General features: G+C 31.0%; 4 protein-coding genes and 1 long non-coding RNA gene across 7 annotated transcripts; 3 read left to right on the top strand and 2 right to left on the bottom strand.

The window, feature by feature from the left end:
• Nucleotides 5,692-6,732, top strand: LOC109357938. The gene has a single exon (XM_019601992.1). The coding sequence runs from the start codon at nucleotides 5,692-5,694 to the stop codon at nucleotides 6,730-6,732; it is 1,041 nt and encodes a 346-aa protein (XP_019457537.1).
• On the bottom strand, nucleotides 8,769-12,170 carry LOC109358893 (putative HVA22-like protein g). 3 transcript variants are annotated; one of them, XM_019603378.1, is made up of 8 exons: nucleotides 11,899-12,170; nucleotides 11,847-11,862; nucleotides 10,625-10,665; nucleotides 10,423-10,521; nucleotides 10,271-10,327; nucleotides 10,097-10,160; nucleotides 9,798-10,007; nucleotides 8,769-9,399 (listed from the first exon to the last, which is right to left on the bottom strand). In XM_019603378.1, exons 3-8 carry the CDS (start codon nucleotides 10,654-10,656, stop codon nucleotides 8,950-8,952), a joined length of 912 nt encoding a protein of 303 aa, XP_019458923.1. In that variant the 5' UTR covers nucleotides 10,657-10,665; nucleotides 11,847-11,862; nucleotides 11,899-12,170; the 3' UTR covers nucleotides 8,769-8,949. The 3 variants fall into 3 exon arrangements, with proteins under 3 accessions (XP_019458923.1, XP_019458924.1, XP_019458922.1); XM_019603379.1 differs by having other exon boundaries at nucleotides 8,769-9,396; nucleotides 11,847-12,170; XM_019603377.1 differs by having other exon boundaries at nucleotides 11,847-12,170.
• LOC109357939 (NDR1/HIN1-Like protein 3-like) lies at nucleotides 16,045-16,647 on the bottom strand. The gene has a single exon (XM_019601993.1). It carries the CDS (start codon nucleotides 16,645-16,647, stop codon nucleotides 16,045-16,047), a length of 603 nt encoding a protein of 200 aa, XP_019457538.1.
• On the top strand, nucleotides 22,176-22,876 carry LOC109357940. Its single transcript, XM_019601995.1, has 4 exons — nucleotides 22,176-22,353; nucleotides 22,462-22,546; nucleotides 22,630-22,757; nucleotides 22,836-22,876. The coding sequence occupies exons 1-4, from the start codon at nucleotides 22,230-22,232 to the stop codon at nucleotides 22,874-22,876; spliced, it is 378 nt and encodes a 125-aa protein (XP_019457540.1). The 5' UTR covers nucleotides 22,176-22,229.
• On the top strand, nucleotides 23,080-23,294 carry LOC109358164. Its single transcript, XR_002108922.1, has 3 exons — nucleotides 23,080-23,103; nucleotides 23,163-23,210; nucleotides 23,277-23,294. It is a non-coding gene; the product is annotated as an uncharacterized LOC109358164 (long non-coding RNA).

Raw genomic sequence — 24,252 nt, forward strand, 5'->3', positions numbered from 1 at the left:
TCCGAATGTATGGCTTGTAAGATGATTTGTATACAAGAATGCTTCTTGCAGTAGAAGTGTAATGAGATGTTTTAAGAGAATATTGCGCAATGTATTTTCATTGATTGATTTGTGAGGATTAGTCACAAACATTTAGACAAAGATGTAAGTGCCTTGCATAAGAAGTAACGGCTAAAATAGAACTAACAACTTCTAACTAACTCTTACTTCACATGTGTTAATATAATTATAACATGTGCTAAAAAGATCTAAGAGTTCTACTGCAAGTATTGTAATGCAAGATTGGTGTTGCACCCTAATTTTCGGCTACGCGACCTCTCGAGTTGCCACTACATTTTTTACTGTAAAAAATGTAGAAAAATCTTTTTTAGCCCAATTACCTTGGGCTTTTTGGATTTTTGATATCCAGGTTCGGAAGTCGGTTACAGGGTAGGGAAGGTATTAGCACCTCACTCGCCCGCCTTAAGCGGTACCCTATACTAAACTACATGGATTACTATATTTTTTATTTGTTGTTATTACTATTAAATAAAGGAACACCTTTTTATCAATTAAATTAATTAGTTAATGATTAATTACTTAAATGAAAAAATTATTTTTTTTAGTTGGGCCTGACAAGATTGACTTTGGTCCTACGTATCCCTATTAAGGGAATCAAGGCTTACATAGTTCTTTAAGTAGAAAAAGGATTGTTGGTTGGATTAATTTTAATAAAAATATAAGTTAAATCTCGACTAACGATCCTATAATACGAGTGAAGTACAGCTCATACGTCCGATACCGCATTTTGTACTAAGGGTTAGTTAAGATCTTAACAGTTTATGAACAAAAGATTTTTGATTCGTTGGTGAATTAGTCATGGTGATCATTAAGCTGATGAAGTGCAACCTATATGTCCGATACCGCATCATATCTTGAAAATTGGAGTGATTGTCGTCTTAGAATTTATAATGGTTTTATCATAAAAAAAATGTGGTAGTTATTTTAAGAATATTGATTAAAATTCAAAAGGTATAAAACTTTAACAAAAATGTGATTTATTCCAAACTTTTAAAAACTTACGCATTGTGTTTTGTGTTTGGCTTCACATATGTGGCATATATTAAATTTTGGGTATTCCTTAACATGAATAGAATAAAGAATAAATATTAAGTGACATGACATCAAAATAACATGTTCTATTATTAATACCCACACTATAAATGTCATAATGAGATTAATTAAATGATACACCTAGGAATACACTTTTTACCTTGTAATAGGATTTAGTGACTCTATTATATATTTAATTATTATTCTGAGCGTTTGAATAGCGAAATTAAAGGTTCATTGTTAAGTGGTGAAAGAAAAGAACAAATAGTGAAATTTCATCATATTGATAGGTCCAATCCATTTTTATATTCACACATTACGTTCATAACGTTTTAATTGCCTACAGATAATTAATATTTTTTATTATTATGATAATTACAATTTTCATGATACAATAATTTATCATATACGATATAATATGATGATATTAATGCAAATAATGAACAGTTAGAGAAAAGCTAAAATGCAAACCTGGTAAGCACTGAATAGAATACCCAGCAAAAAGAGAAACACGCGTGGTAGGAAGAGATTGTTGTGCAGTGAGACCGAGACGTATTTCGTCCCGCGATTGGTTGCTTTTTGTGGTCAACTCACGGATGGAGGGAGTATGCAGATCTAACGGCTAGGGATCGAGGATGCACGGATAAACGATGAACCCACCCACACAGGATTGATTCTCGCAGCAAAATTTTTATTTTTTATTTTTTTTTTGCATAACACGTTTGGCAGGGTTTTGGGAGTTTTTTTTTTGGATGTTTTGGCAGGGTTTCAATAATACTTTTTGTGTCCTCTTCTCCTCATCCTAACCCACTATTTATAGGGAAAAAATAGTCCAACCCTAAAGATTTGCCTACCTCTTTAATTTTTCATAAATCAAATATTCCCCTTTTTTAAAATCCAATCAAATTGATTTGATTTCCATTAACCAGGATATTTGAAAAATTGATTTCAAATCTGGAATTTGAATTTCAAATTTGAAATTTGAGTTTTAAATCTGAAATATTCAAATTTGAAATTAAAATCTTTTGAAAATCTTTTTTGATTTTTTATTTTTTTGTTTATCCGAAAAATCAATAAATACTTAAGAGAAAATAATCTTTTTTTTTAATTTTTTATTATTTTTTTTAAATTCGAAAATTAATTTATTATTATTATTATTAGTTATTATGGCACTCAATTGTGTTTTTAAGCATGATATCTTATTTAAATGCTAAAAAAATCCGAAAATTGGTTTTAAAATCTTTCACCATCTTACACTTATTGAATGCTATTTCGAAATTTTTTAAGAAGAAAACATTTTTTATTTTTTTTATTTTTATTCTTTTTGTTTTGGAAGATCACATGTGGGCCTATGGCAGCCCAAACAACATTTTTTTTAAAAATTGTTTTTTAGGGCTTAGACTTTATTTGTATTTTCTTGAAATGGAAAACTTATCATTTGGAAACTAATTGGGCTTTTTCTGAGCCGGACAAAAAATGAGTGTTCACAATTGGTCCAGAGGAAGCTAAAATGTATTGATGTATATATGTGTAGCCTTAGCATGCTTGAGTAGAAACTGCATCAGCCTAGGAAATGTAATGAGAATCTGCATCAGCTTTAGCTCTTCATCTCCTTAGAACATCAACAAAATCTGTATCAACTTTAGCTTTTAGTCTCCTTAGAACAACAACAAATGAAGCCTGCAATATACTTTATAATTCATTATAGACCACTGAAAAGTGTGGAAATTATTAATAAACTCAATGAATAAATTTACACTTTTGTAGCCATAGTTTTTGCGTTATCGTTCTTAATGTTTTATTTTTCTTTCTTTCTTGTAAGTCGATGGGAATAAACCTATATGAGTAGTGCCAAATAGATCCGAGAAATTAAGGAGAGAGTGTATCCTTGCAACTTGTGAGATTTGCTTTCAGAAAATTGGGCATTTTGGTTATTTAACGATGAAATTATCACATCTGTGGGGCCAAGATTCGGAAAGTAAGCAAAAGATAAAAGCATATGAGCCAAAAAGACATCATGTAAGCACTCCCAATGTCTTCCATATTCCTTTTCTTTTTTGCCATATTTCCCACATTATACACATAAATATGTTTATTTCATGTCACACAATTATGTTCAAAACAAACAATCCACAACAAAGTGTGTTAAACACTTAAACATATATTTTCAAACAATTGGGATACGTTATCCATGAAGAGAACAAAACGAAATAAGTAAAGAGACTTTGTTTGTAGTTATTTAAATCTGTTATGCATAAGGAAGTTTACACTCATTTATGACAACATTTATATATAATATTATATATATATATATATGATTTTTATTTAAAAGTTAATGATTCTTGCACATTAATAGGATATGATCTTGGGATAATGTATTAAGTCATATCATATGCTTGCTCTCTGTGAAAAAACGCATTTGTCTTCTGTTGCAGTCATATAGTTTAATTTCACATCAGAGGGTTTGTTTGAATGTATCTGTTCCAAGGTCTGAGTTCTTTACTCTGGCAATGTTATTATTTTGACATGTTGCAGAATTTTATGGTTTCCCATTTCGGACTTGTTATAAAAAATGTAAGTGGTGATACTTCATTGATCTCCTGGTTCATTCTGTAGTACTTTTTGCACACTTTATCAGAGGATTTTATGTTTGCAGGATCAGAAATCTAGGTGCAAAGAATATTAAGAATACCAACATGCTAAAATAGTTTGCAAAGCTGCTAAGTGAGGATAAAAGGCACCATATGAAATCATTGACTTATGGAATGAAAATGGTTTTTCTAGGTATATAAAGTTGAACAATTGACTTCACTATTCAAAGAATATTTTATTTCGCCAATTTTCTTTTCCATTTCTTTGTACAGCCTAATTATTGCTACACCAGAGTCTGATACGTGGACATTGGTTAAAAATCTCTTGCCCCTTTATCAAATTCCGCTCCATTTGCTATTTATCACCCATATCTTCAGGTAAATGAATTGTTATGTAATTTAAAGGCATTCATGCATGAAGATCTTTTAAATTAATTTGTTTGGTTTCTTGTAGTTCTTTAGTGTTGGGGGTCAAATGTTTGTAAGGTTATCTTTGGATTCTAGTGTTAGTTTGAGGAACTTTCCAAAGATAGATTAAATATACTAGCATTTCTTGTAGGGTCACTCAGTTCTTAACAGAACTTTGTTGTTTGTTCTCTGTTTAAAGCACTATGTACAGCTTGAGAAAATGGCCATTGGGATGGAAATATCAGAGCCTTGGAAACATGAATAACAGGTTTGAAGTTATAAAATTTGAAATATCAATACTTTTAAAAAATGTAATATTTATATACTGTCTACAAAATTCATACAGGTAAGTGAATACATATTTTTTTCTCAATTTAAATTACACTTGTATTAGAAGTTCTTTCTTTGGTTTTAAGTGAAAAAGCTGACAATAAAATAAATGTCGTCTTGTACACTATTTGAGGAATTGTTAACCATTGTCTAAGTATCCGACTCTGCTGCAGCAATGTCTAAGGAACATAAGCATAAGAATTTTCTAAGATTGCTTCATTTATTACATAAATTTCTTTTTCAAATAATAAACAAGTAATGGGTAGCTTAATGTGATTCTCCGCACTTTTATTAGCAAATAGGATTTCACTATGATAAAATAAGATTTCCAAACTCATTTTTTATTTTTTATTTATTTTACATTTTCTTTTCATCAAAACCAACTTTACAAAATCAATTTGACCAAACGTAATCCTAATATATATACCGAGACGACCCACATTTTAATAGGGTAGTTCCAAACCCTCATTTCTACTCACATTATTTCAAGTGTATACAGTTTTTATTGTGTAATTATATATGATCCTATATCATTTTCTTGTCTAATTCTGCCACAAAATTAATTACTGCGCATCTAGCTTTTCTTAATTTAAATACTGTCTGATGTAAACATTTCCACCAACCAATAACTTTTAGAGTACTAGTCACACACATTTCCACCTCATCGTAATTGTTGTAACGGTACATTTCCTTCGAAAAACCAAAGTCAAATTAGAGTAGACAATATCATTGAGTGTGCCTGTCAATTTTTAACATGAACTTTTGAAAATGGAAAGTAAGTTGTAAGTAGAACCCCATACTTACTCTGTCTCAGTGCAACAAGTGCAACTACAAGCCTTTTCAACAACTATATTCAACATTTCTTACTTTAAAATACTGTTGTTACCCAACTATAATATGACACCATAACACCATCTCTGACATCCAGTGACGGATTCATGGAAGCAGTAGAGTTGTGTGTAGGATAGAATTGTAATTCAAGCTAGAATGGTTGGGCTTTTGTAAATGTGGTAGTTATAGAAGTTACTATAAATAGAAAGGAATTTTAAAATTCAGTTATCAGTTAATAACAGATTGCCATATATAGTAACTTTCCTATTCATCATCTTCAACCTCTGGTTTTCTTCACTGTTTCACGTTTTCTTCATTCTTTCTTTCTCAATTCTTATTCCTCTCATTCCAACAGTGGTATCAAGAGCTAATAGATCACGAACCTGTGGGTGAACAAACGAAGAAGAGAAGGACGAAGGATCAAATTCGAATAAGGAAGATGACAACCTCAAATGGGTTTGCAATGAATCTTCCTGTGTTAGATGGGAAGAACTATGATCACTGGTCAATCCAGATGAAAGCAATTTTTGGTTTTCAAGAGTGCCGTGAAGTTGTGCTAGAAGGGGTTCAACAACTTGGTGAAGATCCAACAGAGGCTCAGAAGTTGGAATTCAGGGAAGCAATAAAGAAGGATTGCAAGGCAATCTTTCTAATACACCAATGTGTTGATCATTCCAATTTCGACAAGATCTCAGCAGCACAAACATCAAAGGAGACTTGGAAGACCTTAGAAAGGTGTTATGGTGGTAGCACAAAGGTAAGGAAAGTCAAACTGCAGTTAATGAGAAGACAGTTTGAGCTGCTACAGATGGAGGAGGAGGAAAGAATATCAGACTACTTTGCAAGAATCAGAAGCCTCATCAATTTGATGAGAGGTTGTGGTGAGCAAATGAATGAACTAAGCATAGTTGATAAGATCCTTAGGACACTCTCTACCAAGTTTGACAATGTGGTAATAGCAATAGAGGAATCTAAGGATCTTGAGACCATCAAGATAGATGAGTTGCAGGGTTCATTAGAAGCACATGAGCAAAGACTCATGGAAAGACAGAATGGGAGGCTCACACAACAAGCACTAAGTGCACAATTCAAGAAGAAGTGCATGAACAATCATGATGCAAAGAAGAAGGAAGCTGATAGAGTACAAACTGAGAAAAAGGAAGGTACAAAATCCTCATCCTCCAAGCAATCTGATATCAGAAGCAGCAGGAAATGGAACAATCAAAACAGTTATCAAAACAATGCCAAGAAAAAGAAAGATAAGAGTAGAATTCAGTGCTTCAACTGCAAGAATTATGGGCATTATGCCTCTGAGTGTAAAGCAAAACGAGTGCACAATGTGGAGGAGGCAAGACTTGCCAAGGATGAGAATTCAGATGAAGAAGTGTTGTTAATGGCACAAAATGAAATTGCAGAATTGATGCTGAGTGATGGTGTTGAAGCTCAGATGGTCACCACCAAAGATGATGCAGATAGTTGATATCTAGACACAGGGTGCTCAAATCACATGACAGGCCATAGGGACTGGTTCATACAACTAGATGATTCAGTAATAACAAGAGTCAAGTTTGCAGATGATAGTTTCATAACAGCAGAAGAAATGGGCAAAATAGTGATCAAAAGAATCAGAAGGAAGGATGGAGTTGAAGCTTATATCTCCAATGTGTTATATGTACCTAAGATGAAGAATAATCTAATAAGTCTTGGGCAACTGCTTGAGAAAGGGTATGATATATGCATGAAAGATAGAATGCTGAAGATCTACAATGAGGAAGGAAATCCAATCTTGAAAGCTCCATTGTCTCAAAACAGAACTTTCAAGATTGGAATTCAACTAGCAAATCACAAATTTTTGAAGTCAGTTGCAGATGAAACTTGGATTTGGCATCACAGGTTTGGGCACTTAAGCTTCAGAAGTATGCATCAACTAAGCAGAGACAGGATGGTTCTTGGTATGCCTATCATCAAGAATGAAACTGAAACCTACAGAGAATGTCTCATTGGTAAGCAAACAAGGAACAATTTCAAGTCCTTTATACCAACAAAATCCACTAAGCCTTTGGAACTGGTTTACACAGATGTATGTGGACCTATGGAGGAACAATCAATTGGAGGGAACTACTACTTTGTAACCTTCAAAGATGATTACACAAGGAAGATGTGGATTTATTTGATAAAGAGGAAAAGTGAGGTCTTTGCTAAATTCAAAAGTTTCAAATTGGTTGCTGAAAATCAGAGTGGAATGAAATTGTCATGTTTAAGGAGTGATGGAGGGGGAGAATATGTCTCTCATGAATTCAATCAATTTTGTGAGAAGGAAGGCATAATTCATGAAGTAGTTGCTCCATACACACCTCAACACAATGGAACAGCAGAGAGAGTAAATAGATCTGTGCTAAACATGACAAGAAGCTTGCTAAAAACCAAGGATCTTCCAAAACAATTTTGGGGAGAAGCTGTGGCAACTGCAACCTACTTGATCAATAGAAGTCCAACAAAGAGNATGCTACAAACATGTACCTGATGCAAGAAGAAAGAAACTGGATGATAGGAGTGAAAAGTTAATCTTTCTAGGATACCATTCAACTGGAGCTTACAAGTTATTCAACCCTACTAATAACTCTTTGTCTTTCAGTAGAGATGTTATATTTGATGAGACACAAGCATGGGAGTGGAATGCAAAACCAGAAGCCTCAAACAGATCTGGTCAGATGAACATTGAAATTGCTAGTCCTAGACATGAACCAAATACAGATGTGATAAACAATGAAGACACACTGGTTGAAAACTCAGATGCAAGACCTCAGAGACAAAGACAATTGCCACCGAGATTGAGAGATTTTGAAGTGTTCTCAGATAACTCCATCACATCAGAAGGGGATTTGGTGCACATGGCTTTATTAGCAGAGATGGAACCCATTACTTTTGATGAAGCAGTAAAGCAAAGATGTTGGGTTGAGGCTATGCAAGAAGAGATAAATTCTATTGAAAGAAACAAGACTTGGGAGCTAACAAATCTACCCAAAGGAAAGAAAGCAATCTCTGTGAAATGGGTGTACAAAGTCAAGTTGAAGCCTGATGGATCACTTCTTAAGAGATCATGTGGAGAAGGGAAATTTGAAGGTTGAATTCTGTACCTCACAGAATCAACAAGCAGATATTTTGACAAAATCTCTAAGGAAGGAAACATTTGAATCGCAGAGGAGAAGGCTAGGAGTAATTAGCATAACCAGCTTGAATTAAGGGAGGATGTAGGATAGAATTGTAATTCAAGCTAGAATGGTTGGGCTTTTGTAAATGTGGTAGTTATAGAAGTTACTATAAATAGAAAGGAATTTTAAAATTCAGTTATCAGTTAATAACAGATTGCCATATATAGTAACTTTCCTATTCATCATCTTGAACCTCTGGTTTTCTTCACTGTTTCACGTTTTCTTCATTCTTTCTTTCTCAATTCTTATTCCTCTCATTCCAACATTGTGCGCTGCATGATTGCATTCTACAATAAAGTGGAAGTAGGTTACTCTCGTTTCCATTCCAAGACAATTTTGAAAAACAATAAAATGAAGAAAAAAATGGGATGAAAACTGAGAAAACAGATTTACATATAAGGTTTTATAAATATTCAATACAAACATCATTGTCCACCAACATCTACTTCAAGCTAAAAATTTGACAAGGTTGAATTATTTTTGCATTAGCGGGTTCCAGCTGATCTGGTTTTTCTTAGTCTGCCCCGTGTAACCCGAATACTTTCTTCCATTATCGTCTCTTTAGTGGGAGGTTTCCCATTTTCATTTCCTGAAGAAGATGGTGCTGCTGCTGCTGCTGCTTCAATCTGCTTTGGCTCTGCTTCTGTTGGTGCAGATTGGGTGGTCGTTTCGGGTATAGGACTAGACTTCTGGGTAATTAAACTTGCTACAGAAGGCTTAGAATTTGCCTTCTGGACATTTAAACCTGCTACAAGAGAAACCGCTTTAGGCACCTTTGCAGAAGCCAACTCTTCCTGTACTTCCTTCTGGAACTGAGCTGAAGATACACTAGAGGTAGGAGATGGAGGTTCCTCATCTTGTGGTTGTGTTGCTGCACCTGGTTGGCGATTAGTAGGTGCAGGTTGGCGGACCCTCCCACCCGGTCCTGGTCGTTGCTGTGATTTCAAAAGACAACATCCATTTTAATGAATAATCAACATACAAAGTAGAAGAGTGAGATCTTCAAAAGTATCATGGGAAAAGAAATATCAATGTTTGTTATGTAGAACTTTTCCCCTGTTTCTTTAGAAAAAGTCATTCTAGATATTAATTTTTGTCCTTGTGCAAAAACATAACTCCTTCCTCGGTATTAGTTTCTGACAAGCACACCAAAAGTTCTAATTTCTAAATGTGCGTAACACATAATTTAAATAACATATCTGGGAATTAAACAACAGAAGTGATAATTGAAATTCTATACCACTATTTTGTCTCTTAAGATTTTAGCTGGTTGAGTCACACTCACTCAAACATAATTGGCAGCCAAGACCAAAACATGATTGTAATCAACTACCTGAGTAGGGCGAGGTGATGGTGTTGATTGTGCAGCAACAAATTGCAATATGTCATATATTCTAGTCTGGCCATAACTAGCAGCTCTTTGCCAATACAAAACTGCATAATCTCCAGCCCTTGTCCTTAGTTCCAATAAGCTACGATCAATGTCTGGCTCGTGTTTTGCCACATATGGTCTAAAGAAGGAATCATACACATATGTAGTTCCCTAACAAATGTAATAAATTTAACCATCACGTTGAAGGAAAAGAAATAATAGAGTGATATAACAATCAACAACAGTAGATAATTATATACCTTTGTTTTAGGGCACCAAAGAAAAATGAAAAACAACAACTTGGCTTCACTGTACATCGGAACCCTTCATGAAGAAGACATCAATTCAAAATTAAGAAGTCATAATAAACTTTTTTTTTAATAAGAAAAGCAAATACATCTTTATCTGAACACAACTAAGATAGAATCCTCTACCATGATATAAAAGCATCACCAACTCTCTCACATACTGCCAAAACAGCCACCAAAATCCTACAATGAAGAGGAGAAAAGAAAGTAGTTATCAGTCAGTATACATCACTAGAAGGTACCAATGTAACTTTAACACTGATGACAAACATATATACCAATACTGGCACCAAAAGCGAAGTTGCTCAATTTCTGGTTTATTCTTTTCAACTACTTTATAGCATTCATAAGCAGGGTAAGCATATCCCAAAACCATCCTGCCAATACATCAAAGGACAAATAAATTTATTAAATTTCAAAACTAGAGTGCAAACCGTTTATAGAAGATAAATTGGAAATTTTAAACGCCACAAAACATACACGAGTGCCCTGGTAATGAACGATCCTATCATTTTGTATCCCTGTCATTGAAAGAAAAGATAACTGGTTAAGGCAAATACCATTGACTCTACGCAAACTGATATTGAAGAATAATGGTATGGATAGTATAATTCATGTATTGCAAAATTAAGTTCACTTCATTTAAATATTAGAGAACATTCACAAAATCAGGCTTCTTCATTTTCAAAGAGGGTAGGAAAAAATAAAGAACAACAAGAACAAGAGCAGCATATATGCAGATGACGATAGTCTTATTAGGAAACATGAGGGGTATGCAAAGCCCACCTCCACTTGTACTTCAGCACAAATTGAAACCAAAATTAAATGGGTGACTGAGCTTCAACATCATGATAAGTAAAATCTAGGGAAAAAGTTGCAATTTCATGCTTACAAAAATTGAAACCATCATCCTGTAGGCTATATAGCCCATTATTCTCCACAAATCCACAATTCATTTTCGGTTTTCTCTCTGAATTTCTACAAGTGGCAACTGGAGTGTTCTTAGAAAAATATGATATAGGTAAATGATACAACAACAACAACCAAACCTTAATCCTACTAGAAGAGGTCAGCTACATGGATCAAAAGATGTCATAGTACTCTATGGCAAATCATGTTCATTGAGATATATGTAAATGATAATAATGATATTTATTAATTGTTCAGATATATGTCAATGCTAATAATAATAATAATGGGAAATTACAATTAACTCCTTTGAGGTTTGACTTAATTAGACCGACACCCCACTGTTTTGAAAAGCTACACTACACTCATCTCCTTTGAGATTCAATTATCATTGCACTTACCTCTGCAAAGGATGGTTACACAGGTGTCAATAAAATTTCCCCTAATAGAATTAATCATCATAATCATGTACAACAAGTTAGGTGAGTAGTCCAGTTGTTGTAAGTTGTGATTGTGACCCTACACTAGTAAGTAAGTAACCGTATTAAGAATTAGGAAGAACAGAATACTGTATACACTAGTAGAAGTAGAGCCACAAAATCCAGGATCCAAAAATTAGGGTCAATGCAGAGTGAAGATCAATATCAATAACAATTTCCAACATCAAACTCAAAAAGACAGCATTAGCACATTTAGATATACAGAATAAATCAAATCATTTTATTTTATCTTAGATATTGCAAAATCAAATAGAAAACTAAAAAACAAAAGTTTAAAAAATAATGAAAAATACCTGAAATTATTGTTCGCGTTACGGCGGAGAAATAATAAAGAGGTGTAAATCCTGAAATGAGAAGTGTAAAGATCTTGAGGTAAATCTAGCGGAGGTGGTTGAGAATGACCGGAGGCGGCGGCGTAGCGGTGAGCCGTTGTCGGTGAAGGAGACGGTGGAAAAAGATAAGAATAAAAGAGAGAAAAATAAAATAAGAGAAGTGAGAGATGGAGTGAAGATTGAAAAGAGCCGTTTAAAATGTTGATTTGTAATTTCCAAATGGCACTGTGATTTTGTTTTTGTGTTCTACTTCATTTTGGCCCTTGTTTTTTAGATTAGAGTACAGAATAGACCACCAGTAAGTATGTCCAGGTTAGGATGATTTAAAGTTTGTCCTTACTCGATTCTAAGTATTAGGTCAGTCCATTTTTTGCAATTTGGATCCGACCCTATATTTGAAGTTATTCTGACCCTAAATATTGACATTGTCGGTCTTTAAACCTTATTCAACCTTAACATGATTAAATATAATGCAAACTCATTTTAAATAAAGACTTCTCAACCTTATTTATTATTATAAATATATAATTTGACATATCATGTATATATGATAAAGATTAAAAAATCAATATTTCGACTAAAAGATATCATTACTCTATACATATTTGAGTAGAAACACATATAAACACAATGAGTGACTAATAATGAGATGAGATGGGTCGAGTCATATTTTGTCCCTAGTTGACCCTAAATATTAATTAGGTCTATTATTTCAACACAAATCTGACTCTAAATTTGATTAGACTCTACCTTATTCAAATCTTCGTATCAAATGAGCGAGTAGAGACAAATCGGGCTTATCCTAGAATAGACCATAGCAGTGGGAATTGGGAAATAGTTCTCTTGTGTTTTACTAGCCTCAACATGTCGTGAAACTCACTCATCAACACTGTTCATCATGTGTAGATTAGAGAGTCTAGACTATTTCCATCTTTCATTAAATTTGGATATTTTGAGAAAAAATATTTCATCATTTAGTGTGAAAGATTTTTAAATTATTGATATATTATTTATTATTTATATTAACCATAGCTTATTATACATGATAGATAATTTAATATTAATAGTACATAAATATTACACTCATAATTTATTTTATTTAAAATTAAGCTTTATCTATACTATTAATAAAGGGAAAACACAAAATAACCACCTATCATGGTATAATTTGTGTTTTCCTATTTTGGCATCAATATCTTTTTATTTCTACCAAAAAACCATATAATATTATTTTCTTATTTTATCCTTATTATCTTCTTATTTTAAAAGTGTATTTAAAAAATTGAATATTAGACCAATTGAATAAATTCAACCGTAAATTTAGCACAAAAAGTTATTTTTGAATTTATAAAATACAAACTATACATTACAAACAATAGGAAAGCGGGTTGACAGACACGATAGTGCATGTCAACACGCTATTGTTAGATAATGGAAATGAGGTTAGATACTTCGTACGAAAACTGTTGATGTTTATGTTATGAACACAGTTAAGATATCATTTAATATAGGTTGGAAATTGAAATAAAAAATAATCTTATTTAATATATATTGAAAATAGAATTAAAAAGATGTAGAAGTATGTGATGAAAAAGAGAAATAATAAATAAATGTGTAACTGAAAACTAAATATATATGTATATTGAATAGATTTTTAATTTTATATTTTGAATTTAAAAAAATCAAAATGAACTTAAATTATATTTAGATAGTCTCACACTTTTATTTTTATTTTCTTTTTATTTTTCAGTTTCCGAAATAAAAGTCTGGTGATGGTATAACATCTTTTTTTTACACTTTTGCTAGAATAACTATAATCTCATTTTCAATATACCAGTCAATTATATATAATATATATATATATATATTATATATGATACGAAAATTAGTGTTTGAAAAAGTTATAACTATTTTTATTATTTATATCATTTTTTTAAATAAAATATGTTACTGGTTGACCTTGTTTTAGAACTATAAAAAGTAGTAGTTATCACCCATAAAAATGTTTTGTTAAAAATTAAGTTACTTTCATTAAAAATTTAATTTTAAATGAAAATTCATTGGTATGATCCAGTTCAATTGAAAATCAGTCAGCATAATTGATTTTGGTTGATTCTAATCAGTATAATTATATGATTAATATAATTATTTAATGTATCAATGTGTATCCATTTGTCCCAATTAAATTAAATTAGCAGGTATTGTTTGGTCCGTTCTCACAATGATGCTACTAGGCCTAATCATTCATTTTTAAGATTCAAGTAGGCCACATATTTTTTGTCAACTCGGTTAGGCATGAACTCAAATTGGACATTCCAAATGAGTTAAGATCCTCTTTTAAGTAATAATGGAATGATAAATACGTGAAAAATGATATAAAAATAGAATAATATAACATTTTTATCTTTTAAATATCATAATATAATGATATGATACTTTTATCTCTCAATACAAGTGCATAAATAACACATTTTCTCTTCACTAATAGAGATAATCCTAACTACTTCCAAATACGACTAATCAGCCCATTTTTCTAGTTCTTTTTTTCTATCACTATTACCAAATCCATGGGAGGGGAGAGTGATATGAGTGCAAAGTTATGTTATTCAAGTGACGATTCCTCCCTAAAATATATAATTTATTTTAGATTATATACAATAATAAGATTAACAAGTATAATAATCATGTTTGTCCGGTGAACCTTATACTATTAGACTAATATATTATTGGTTGTGTAATGCTAGGAAGGTTGAAACTCAAATCATGGTAAATAACCTTATGAGAATAAAGGATAATAAACTACGTTATACGGTGAGAAATATATTTGATGTCTCACTTTTTATACCATAGATACTAGACTATGTTAGGTTGAAGAAAATGATTTATATTAAAATTTAATTATTAAATATTTTTTTGACTAATCATATCTCATGAATGACATATAAAGTGATACAAAAGAGTGAGATACAAGACGTGTAGCCTATAAGCATTCGGTGCAGTTTAAAATGAGAAAGTGATGAAAGCAAGGTAGAGGAATACGTGAGGGGCAACTCAGTGGCGCAGTGCTTTAAATAAAGTCATTTATGCAGCGCCGTAGTCACGTGGGATATAACTTTAGTTTGGCCTTTGCTAGAATGCATGGTGCAATCTGTTCCAACACTACAATTAAATAAATCCTCGTGTTAACTGTTTCTATATGCGGAAAAGAAAAATATAAGATAACTAATTTTCACTCATCTTTTTATCAACAATTTGTTTCATACACTATACTTTCTTCATGGTCAATTTAACTATTTAAGTAAACATGTTGCAATACGAATTATGTATTCTGGGGAAAAAAATTAGCAGATATAAGCAGCAATTGGACTGGATCATTATCTTTAGCGGTGGAGTGGAGGGCACGGTTGTTGGGAGGATATAGTGTCAGCAACAAGAAAGCTAACATGACAAACATGTTACTACATATGCTACTATAAGGCGAACATTAAAGAGAATAATATATATACATTGTTATTATAAAAATTTATATACAATAAATTTATCATCTATCTATATTATATATACTTAACAGTCAATAATAATTAAATATGAATGATATAATAATATACCATTATTTTTTCAATGTTAAAAGGGGGACGTGTGGACGTGAGAGGGAAATGAATGTTTCCCTTTGAAAAGAGGAAAAAAGTAAAAGGACTAAAGCCTTGGATTCTACGTTTCTCAAAGTATCATTTATCCATTCCAGTGTATGTCATGGGACATTCGAATGTCCAATATAGATATCATGTACCATGATGCCAATTACCAAAGGTCAACATCAATGGTCAATGCTGGTCATTCACTCATGTGCATCCTAATTATGTGTATTGGCCTGTCGCTCTCATGTGCATCATAATTGAGAACTTATTATGTGTGTTTATCCTCATATTAACAACAATTGTGTGCTCATAAAAAACATAAAATACTATAAACCCCGTCTACGTAACAAGATGAAACATAACATATGTATTCTATTTTATATTTGACATATATTTTATAAATAAAAATAGGTTCAAGAGTGAAATATCTCAGTTTTAGAAAAGGGTGGAACAAAAACAAAAAAAGAATGGTGGCAATTCTTTATAAAATACTACTACATATAACAAATTCAACCTTATCGTTAGTTGAAGTCAACGTTACAGTTCTTGACTCCACCATCCAATATTCCAGATAAACTGTTTGACGAAATTCGAACAACAATATTGTCACACAAAACACGAATCCGCTGCTTGGAATATTTCAACTTCATGTAACCATCAATTTTTACATTGAACCCAACCGAACCATGTTCCCTCTCTTTGTTCATGCCATCTAGGATATATTGTCCAACCTTAACATTAACCGCAGAGAATGTGACATTAAATATTAAATTCGACTTAGAAGGCTGCATGAACGAGATAATTTGAGACTCAGAGAGGTTCTGATCCTCATAATAAATCATGGGTTGCAACGACATGAATTTAATATTTAAAAACTCGTTAGGGTTTTTGACGAGGAACACAACCTGCCACGTGCCGGTCACAATTTCCGTGGAAGTGAAGTTTGTGAGAGAGAGTGCGTTGACATAGAAGTGAGGCAACTTAGGCTGCAACATAGTGAAATAGAAGATGATAAGAACAGTGACTATGATCAAAAGCATGAGAAGAGTGATCCAAAGGTATCGACATTTATTGGATTTGTTTTTGAAGTAGAGATCGTCGACATGGACTGCAACCACCGGCATGGCACGGTGGAGATAGATAGAATAATTGAAAGTGAGAAGAAATAAGTAGTGGGTTTATGCTATGTTTTTATTATTTGATATTTGACTGGGTTATATATAACTTGATTTTATTTTCAAAACATATCTATTGTTTGGAGCATGAATGGTATATTAAATCAATTATTTCAATCATAACAAAAACCTATCGAAGAAATAATTGTAATAATTATTTGCACTCTAAATTCTAAATATGTAGATTATAATGATTATTGCAATTTCTAATTATTATCAAATTTTCTTATTAGTATCATTTATCTATTTTTCACTATTCGTGTTTATTACTTATATTTTAAAATTAATAATGATTAACACATTAATAATATAAAAAATTCTTACCTATTAACGCGTAAACTATTTTATCAAGAATTATGTTATTATTCAATAAAGTGAAACATATCATTTAATAGTGTCATTGATTTTGTAAGGTGATATATAGATTTTTGATTTTATTGGAAAATAATTATATATTACATCAATTATTTCAATAACATAATGAATTATTATCACTTAACAAAAAACTATTAGATATTCAACTGAATAGAATTATTTGATTTCCAAATATATGTATTTCCCATTATTATCAATATTTTTTTATGTTATTTATTAATTGTTATCTTATTATGTATCAATGAATAATAATACTATATATTTTGAGAATAATGTATCTTTTATATTGATAGGAGGATTACTTATCTCCTTAACTCAATAAAAATGTTATATGTATCCTAATTATCATTAAAAACATGAACATTTACCCCAAAAAATATTGTTTGTTCTCCTGCCATCTCTAAAGAATTAGTCTCCATCTCACATGAGCAATAATGTCTCCTCCTTCATCAGTCAATCTCACTTATTTGTCTTTCCCCATTATCTAACAAGTTTGGATCCTCTCTAGTATTGGAGAGGTCGGTATAAAGTTAGATTGTGACACATGGCAAACTTATTTTTTAATGGATTGGATTTCAAAATACAAAAAATAATATATTTTTAAATAAATCAATTTAGGAGAAATGACATTCATACCCTTTATTTTCTCTTTCTTTCATTTCTGAATCCCTAGTTAGATCTCTCTTCATGGCTACTGCCATTTCTTCCCTCTCTATAGGTATAAACCATATTATGAAGGATGGAGGCTGATTATAGTACTGTGAGGAATAATCGATAACTTCCATTACTTGTTCTTTGATTACTTGGTACTAAGCAATAACGAAGCAATAGTAACTAGTAACAAAAATGGAAAACTTCTACAGCCAAGAGATTGAGATGGTTATTGAACTGTGTATGAGGTTATTTGGAAACTAAAATCCTAGAGTCAAAAAGATAATAATAAAAAAGAAAGAAATACACATGTCCTTAAAAGAAACAGCCGTAACAATAAGGAGATCTGGTTAGGGATAGATGAATGAGATCAGGAGAAAGAGAATAAAGACTACGATTGTCATTTTTCTTGAATTGATTTATTTAAAAATATATTACTTTTGTATTTTAAAATCCTAGCCATTAAAAAATAAGTTTGCCATGTGTCACAATCTGAGCTCTGCAGTGCCTCTCCATACTCTTTTCTAATTTTACTTTCTAGAGTGAACCTATTCTAGAAAATTGGCATTTCACTTACCTATTCAAGTTCTTGGCTATCAATAATGGGTTAGTCTAGTAGTGTAAGGTCATGTTAGATTTTAGGATGACTAAAAAGTAAGGGTTGATTCCTATGAATAACACATATTGAGGGAGGCAGTCACGCACCATGAAAATAATTAGTTCATTACCCAAAAGGTCAGGATACCATTGGTAGTACCAAAAAAAACTTCACTATGTTGCCTTCTTTTAGTGGTTCATGTTTTTTTTCATTTTTTCCAACTTTTATAGTAATAATAATTTATCCCCTTTTAATTTACATGTGTATGATTTACTTTTATAGTAATATTTATGCCTTTTTTAGTAATAACTAGCAGTGTACCCGTGCACTTGCACGAGTCGCTTCTTTGTTTATGCATAATGCAAATATAATATACATATATTTTATAATATCAATAAATCATGTATTGAAACATTATATTTCATATTCATATAGGTGCAATATTAACATTGATTTTTGAGTGTATATGTAGAATATTAACAATTATAAATGCGTTTGTATAAGCATTTATTTGTTGAAAGTGTGATTATAGAAAATATTTGATTCTTAAATAACTCAATAAATAAAATTCAAATTGTATTGGATAATATCTCACCTCTATATTCTCTATATAAAATTATAAATATAAGGAGTTATTTTTGCATCATACTTTTTGTGATTACGTTTATAAGTATCATATAAAGTCATAAGGATTTTTTAGCATATCTCTTAAATGCTTATGTTTTATTTTAGATTAATGTTCATTGTGTATAAATATTTGAATATATTTTTAGCATTCAAATATTTTATAATTAAATGTTATTTATTTGATTATGTTTTAGCTAATAATCATTGTATGAAAATAACTCATAAATTAAAAACACACTAAGTTAGGATATGATAGATATTTTTCTGATAAATTTAATCAAAATAATAAAAAGAGTCTAATAATTGAATTGTTATATTCCTAATTAAAATACATATATTTTCATGAATATATATACCATTGTTATCTTTTAGTGAGGTAGCGACATGGATCAATCACTAATTAATATTAAATTATTATCAGCATATAAAATATATAATATATAAAAAGTAGGAAGAAAAATATGTGAGGAGGAGATGACATGTGGCATGAACGAAAAAATGTAAGGAGAAAGTGACATGTGACATGAGGGAAGGAGAAAGTGACATGTGGCATGAGGGAAGGAGAAAGTGACATGTGACATGAGGGAAGGAGAAGGTGACATGTGGCATGAGGGAAGGAGAAGATGACATGTGGCATGATGGAGTTTTTTTTTATTATATTGTTAATAGAAGATAGATTAATGTAAAGAAATAATTAAAACGCACATATTACTCGTACATTCATATTATTAAGAATATACATCTTACTTGTGTATTTGCATGTTCAAGCACATTTGATGAGGTAAAAAAGTACACTTATTCTTAGAAATAATTTGAATGTGAAAAATGATTTCAATTTCATCTAATGTTCAATGACTATTACTTTTTAACATAACAAAACATAGATATTGTAAACACTCAATTTTAGTGGGGTAGCGACATGAACCAATCACTAATTAATATTAAATTATTATTAGCATATAAAATATATAATATATAATATATAAAAAGTAGGAAGAAAAATATGCGAGGAGGAGGTGACATGTGGCATGAAGGAAAAAATGTAAGGAGAAAGTGACATGTGGCATGAGGGAAGGAGAAAATGACATGTGGCATGAGGGAATGAGAAGGTGACATGTGGCATGAGGGAGTTTTTTTTATTATATTGTTAATAGATTAAAGAATATGAAGTATGAGGACATGTGTAATATTTTTATTGGGTTAAGGAGAATCTACTATCTTTATAAGAATGCAATGGGCTGGTATATTTACCATTCTAGACATCCTAAAACTTTGACACTTAGATTTGTAGAGGTTAAAATTGTAATAGCAAAAAAAATTTTAATCAAAAAAAGAAATAACGAAACATTTTGGTGGATTGTCATGCTGAACTCTTTAATTAAATTGCCCCACGTCTGATTTTTTCACTCATTACTAATAAATCAGATTTTTCACTCTTCAACTCTTCATTTCTTCTTCTTCACAGACCCATCTCCTCTCTCCCTTTCTTCTTCATAGTCCCATTTCATCTCTTCATTTCTTCTTCACAGTCCAATTTAAAGTAACACAACACATCATGTATTTTCTCCTTAAAAAACCGACTTTTAGTGTATAAATGTTTTAGATCCTATTTTTATCATTAAAAATCGGATCTTTATTATATATTAGTTGAATTTTTTGCTTAAAAATTCAATTTTTACCGTAGAAATATTCTAGATCTATTTATATGGTTAAAAATCATATATTTATTCTACATTTCTTACCTTTTTTTGCTTAAAAATATGATCTTTATCATAAAAATGTTCTGGATTCTAACTTTATGTTTAAAAATTGGATCTTTATTATACATTACTTGAATTTTTTGCTTAAAAATTCAATCTTTACCATAGAAATGTTCTAGATCTATTTATATGGTTAAAAATCATATATTTATTCTACATTTCTTACTTTTTTTGCTTAAAAATATGACCTTTACCATAAAATGCACTTTAATAAATCAGAAGATTGCTGATAGACATTTTAGCAAAGAGAATGCACTGTTGTGATATTTCTTTAACTATGTATTGTGAACGCTGATTTTTAGATTGCTGATAGACATAGGATAAATCAGATTTTTCACACATTACTAATGAGTTACTTCTAATGTGCATTCTTTAATAAATTAGAAGTTGTTTGTTGTGAAGGCTGATTTCATATAAATCTCACATTTCATCACAGTGTGTTGTGAAAGCTGATTTTTTATAATGATATTTTTCTATTAAACTGTGTGTTGGTAAGATTATTTTTCTTTTTATTGATATTTTCTGTCTAGAAGTTGTATGTGATTTGTGATATTTCTTTATGTACATTTAAGAACTGTTGTGATATTTCTTTAACTATGTATTGTGAACGCTGGTTTTTAGATGTAAAGATTGCTGATAGACATAGGATAAATCAGATTTTCACACATTACTAATGAGTTACTTCTAATGTGCATTCTTTAATAAATCAGAAGTTGTTTGTTGTGAAGGCTGATTTCATATAAATGTCACATTTCAAAGTATCACAGTGTGTTGTGATGGCTGATTTTTTATAATGATATTTTTCTATAAGTAACGCTAATTAAACTGTGCGTTGGTAAGATTATTTTTCTTTTTATTGATATTTTCTGTCCAGAAGTTGTATCTAATAATGTCTGAAATTTGTGATATTTTTTATGTACATTTAAGAACTATTCTGATATTTCTTTATCTATATTTATAATGAGTTACTTCTAATATAATAATAGTGTATGATATTATAAAATTTTTCACACATTACTAATGACTTATGATAGATCTCCGAGTTCACTATATTGATAAAATTTTGTTTTTTACCTAATAACAATATTCCTTCTTACATGTATGTCTTAATATTTTTATTTGTGGTTGGTTAATATTTTTATAAGTTAGTCTTTGCTGTATTAATGTTAACATCACGACCCTTCGAGCTGATAAGGGACCTGAATGATTCAAAACACCTGTGGAAAATCGTTGTTATAATTACTGAAATTTGGTTTGTTCAACTTCCACCAAAACCTGGACATCTGGAGATGATATTGATGGACTGCAAGGTAATATGTTATAAAAAGATGTCATTTTTTTAAGCAGGTTACTAATCTCTAATTCTTTTAATTAGGGAGACAAGATCCAAGTCTCTGTCAAAAAGGATGAGTTCAATCAATGGAGAGAATATTTGGTTGGAAATAACACTTTATGTCATACATAATTTCAATGTGTTCCACAATGATCTTCAATTTAAGGCTTGCAATCATGCCTATAGAATGCAATTTACTGCTGGTACAACTCTAAGAGATAAAAAGTTTCTTGAAATTACACAATTTGAATTTGTTTTTAAAAATCTTGCTGACATACTTGCTGGCAACTTTGAAAGTGATTTGTTAGTAGGTAATTTTTTATTTATATAAGATATATATATATATATATATATATTCATATTTATCTAATTTTACTTTATTTCTATTATATTAACACTTTATTATGATTAATTTGTAGACATTATTGGCGCTATTGATAAGATGGTTTTCTCTCAGACACAAGCTTCTTTAAAGAAAGTTATTTTCACTCTCAGAGATTCAAGGTAATTGCAAGGAGACTTTATTTGTTATTCTCAACAATTAACTCATTTTATCACACATGTTTTTCACTATAATTTTTCATCAGTGGTGATGTTATAACATGTATTCTATGGGAATCGCATGCCATCAAGTTTCTTAACTGTTACAACAACTTTACCCTTGGTGAGCCCATGATTGTTCTGCTGACACATGCCAGAGTGAAGGAAGGACAAGGTATTTCTTATCCGTCTATAATTATATTGAAGGTATTATTCAATTATGATTTTGACATGAAAGTTGATTGTTTTGTAGGTAAGTATCCACCCACCGTGAGCAATTCATGGTGCAGATAAAATATATTGATTGATGATGAAATTCCTGAATATTTGAAATACGAAGATAGGTACACACATTAAACATTTCATATAAATGTCACATTCTATTCATATTAATTTGTTTTGATGTCTTCTCTATTAATTTATGACATATTTGTTTGTTTATTATATTAATCATTCTGTTTTTTATATTGCGTTTTGTAGTTTTGCAACTTTTAGTCTGTCATGTGACTCATTGAGCCAAGGTAACACCCAATTGTCACAATATTCTAATTTATCTGATGATGATCGTTTCATGTATAAGGCTGAGGTGAAGACTCTTTCTCAAATTGCTGCCTTAACATCAGCTGAGGTATATTTATGTTGTGTTTGCCTTTTTCTATTAGTTATATCCTGACCCAATTTTCTTAATGTTTAGGAAATAACTTGTGTTACTATTGGAATAACTATATTGTTTATTATTGGAAAACAAGGGTGGTACTATGATGGTTGTTTGAAGTGCACTAAGAAGGTTGATGTTAAGGACGGAACTTTCACGTGCAAGTGTGGAACTTATAACTTGAGTTCTACCCCAAGGTAAAACTATTTCATTATATAGTTTACATTTAAAAAATTATTATGTTCAATTTCATTGCTTATTTTTAATTTGGATTTATTTTCAAGGTACAAATTGGACATTAAGGTTATTCATGAGAATGGAAGTGGAAGGTTTGTCTTTTGGGATCGTCAATGTGCTGATATCATTGGAGTATCTGCTTGCGAGCTTAGAAATCAGATGGTTGCAGTAAGTGTTTTTACATACGTTCATTTTTATAAATTGATAATACATTAAGGCACAATATTAAAGTTTTCTGTTTCTATATGTAGGAAGGTGAGAATGATCCAAATGCATTCTCTCTAATACTTGATATGTTGCTTGCAAGGACAACGGCATTTAGAGTCAAAGTTCAGTCATCTTACCACCAATCTTCTGTGATAAGGCTATCTGAAAGTCCAATTTTGATAAAGGCCATTGTTGATCATTTTGGAGCATTGAAGATGCATACTGTGAGTTATTGAATTTTGTTTTTTATCTATTTTTTTATTGTAGTTTTATTTTTAAAATAATGTTAATTAATTTTTACCTGTTTTTAATAAGGTTTCACCCTCCGAGGAACTAAATGGAAAGTTTCATGTGAATGACATCTCTCAACATGAGTCAGTGAGTGGCATCCATAATTTATTCAATGTTTTACAATGAAAAGGTAATTTTTATATTAACTGTGATTTATTGACATCTTTTTCAACTTGCATGGTTAGTCTGTATCTGTCACTGCTAATCATGATCCAGACAACTTGTCACTGCTGATCATGATTCAGACAACCTTCAAGTTGTAACTCTAGCCAAGAGAATG

The sequence above is a fragment of the Lupinus angustifolius genome, chromosome LG10 (genome assembly GCF_001865875.1).
Source record: "Lupinus angustifolius cultivar Tanjil chromosome LG10, LupAngTanjil_v1.0, whole genome shotgun sequence".
Classification (NCBI taxonomy): domain Eukaryota; kingdom Viridiplantae; phylum Streptophyta; class Magnoliopsida; order Fabales; family Fabaceae; genus Lupinus; species Lupinus angustifolius.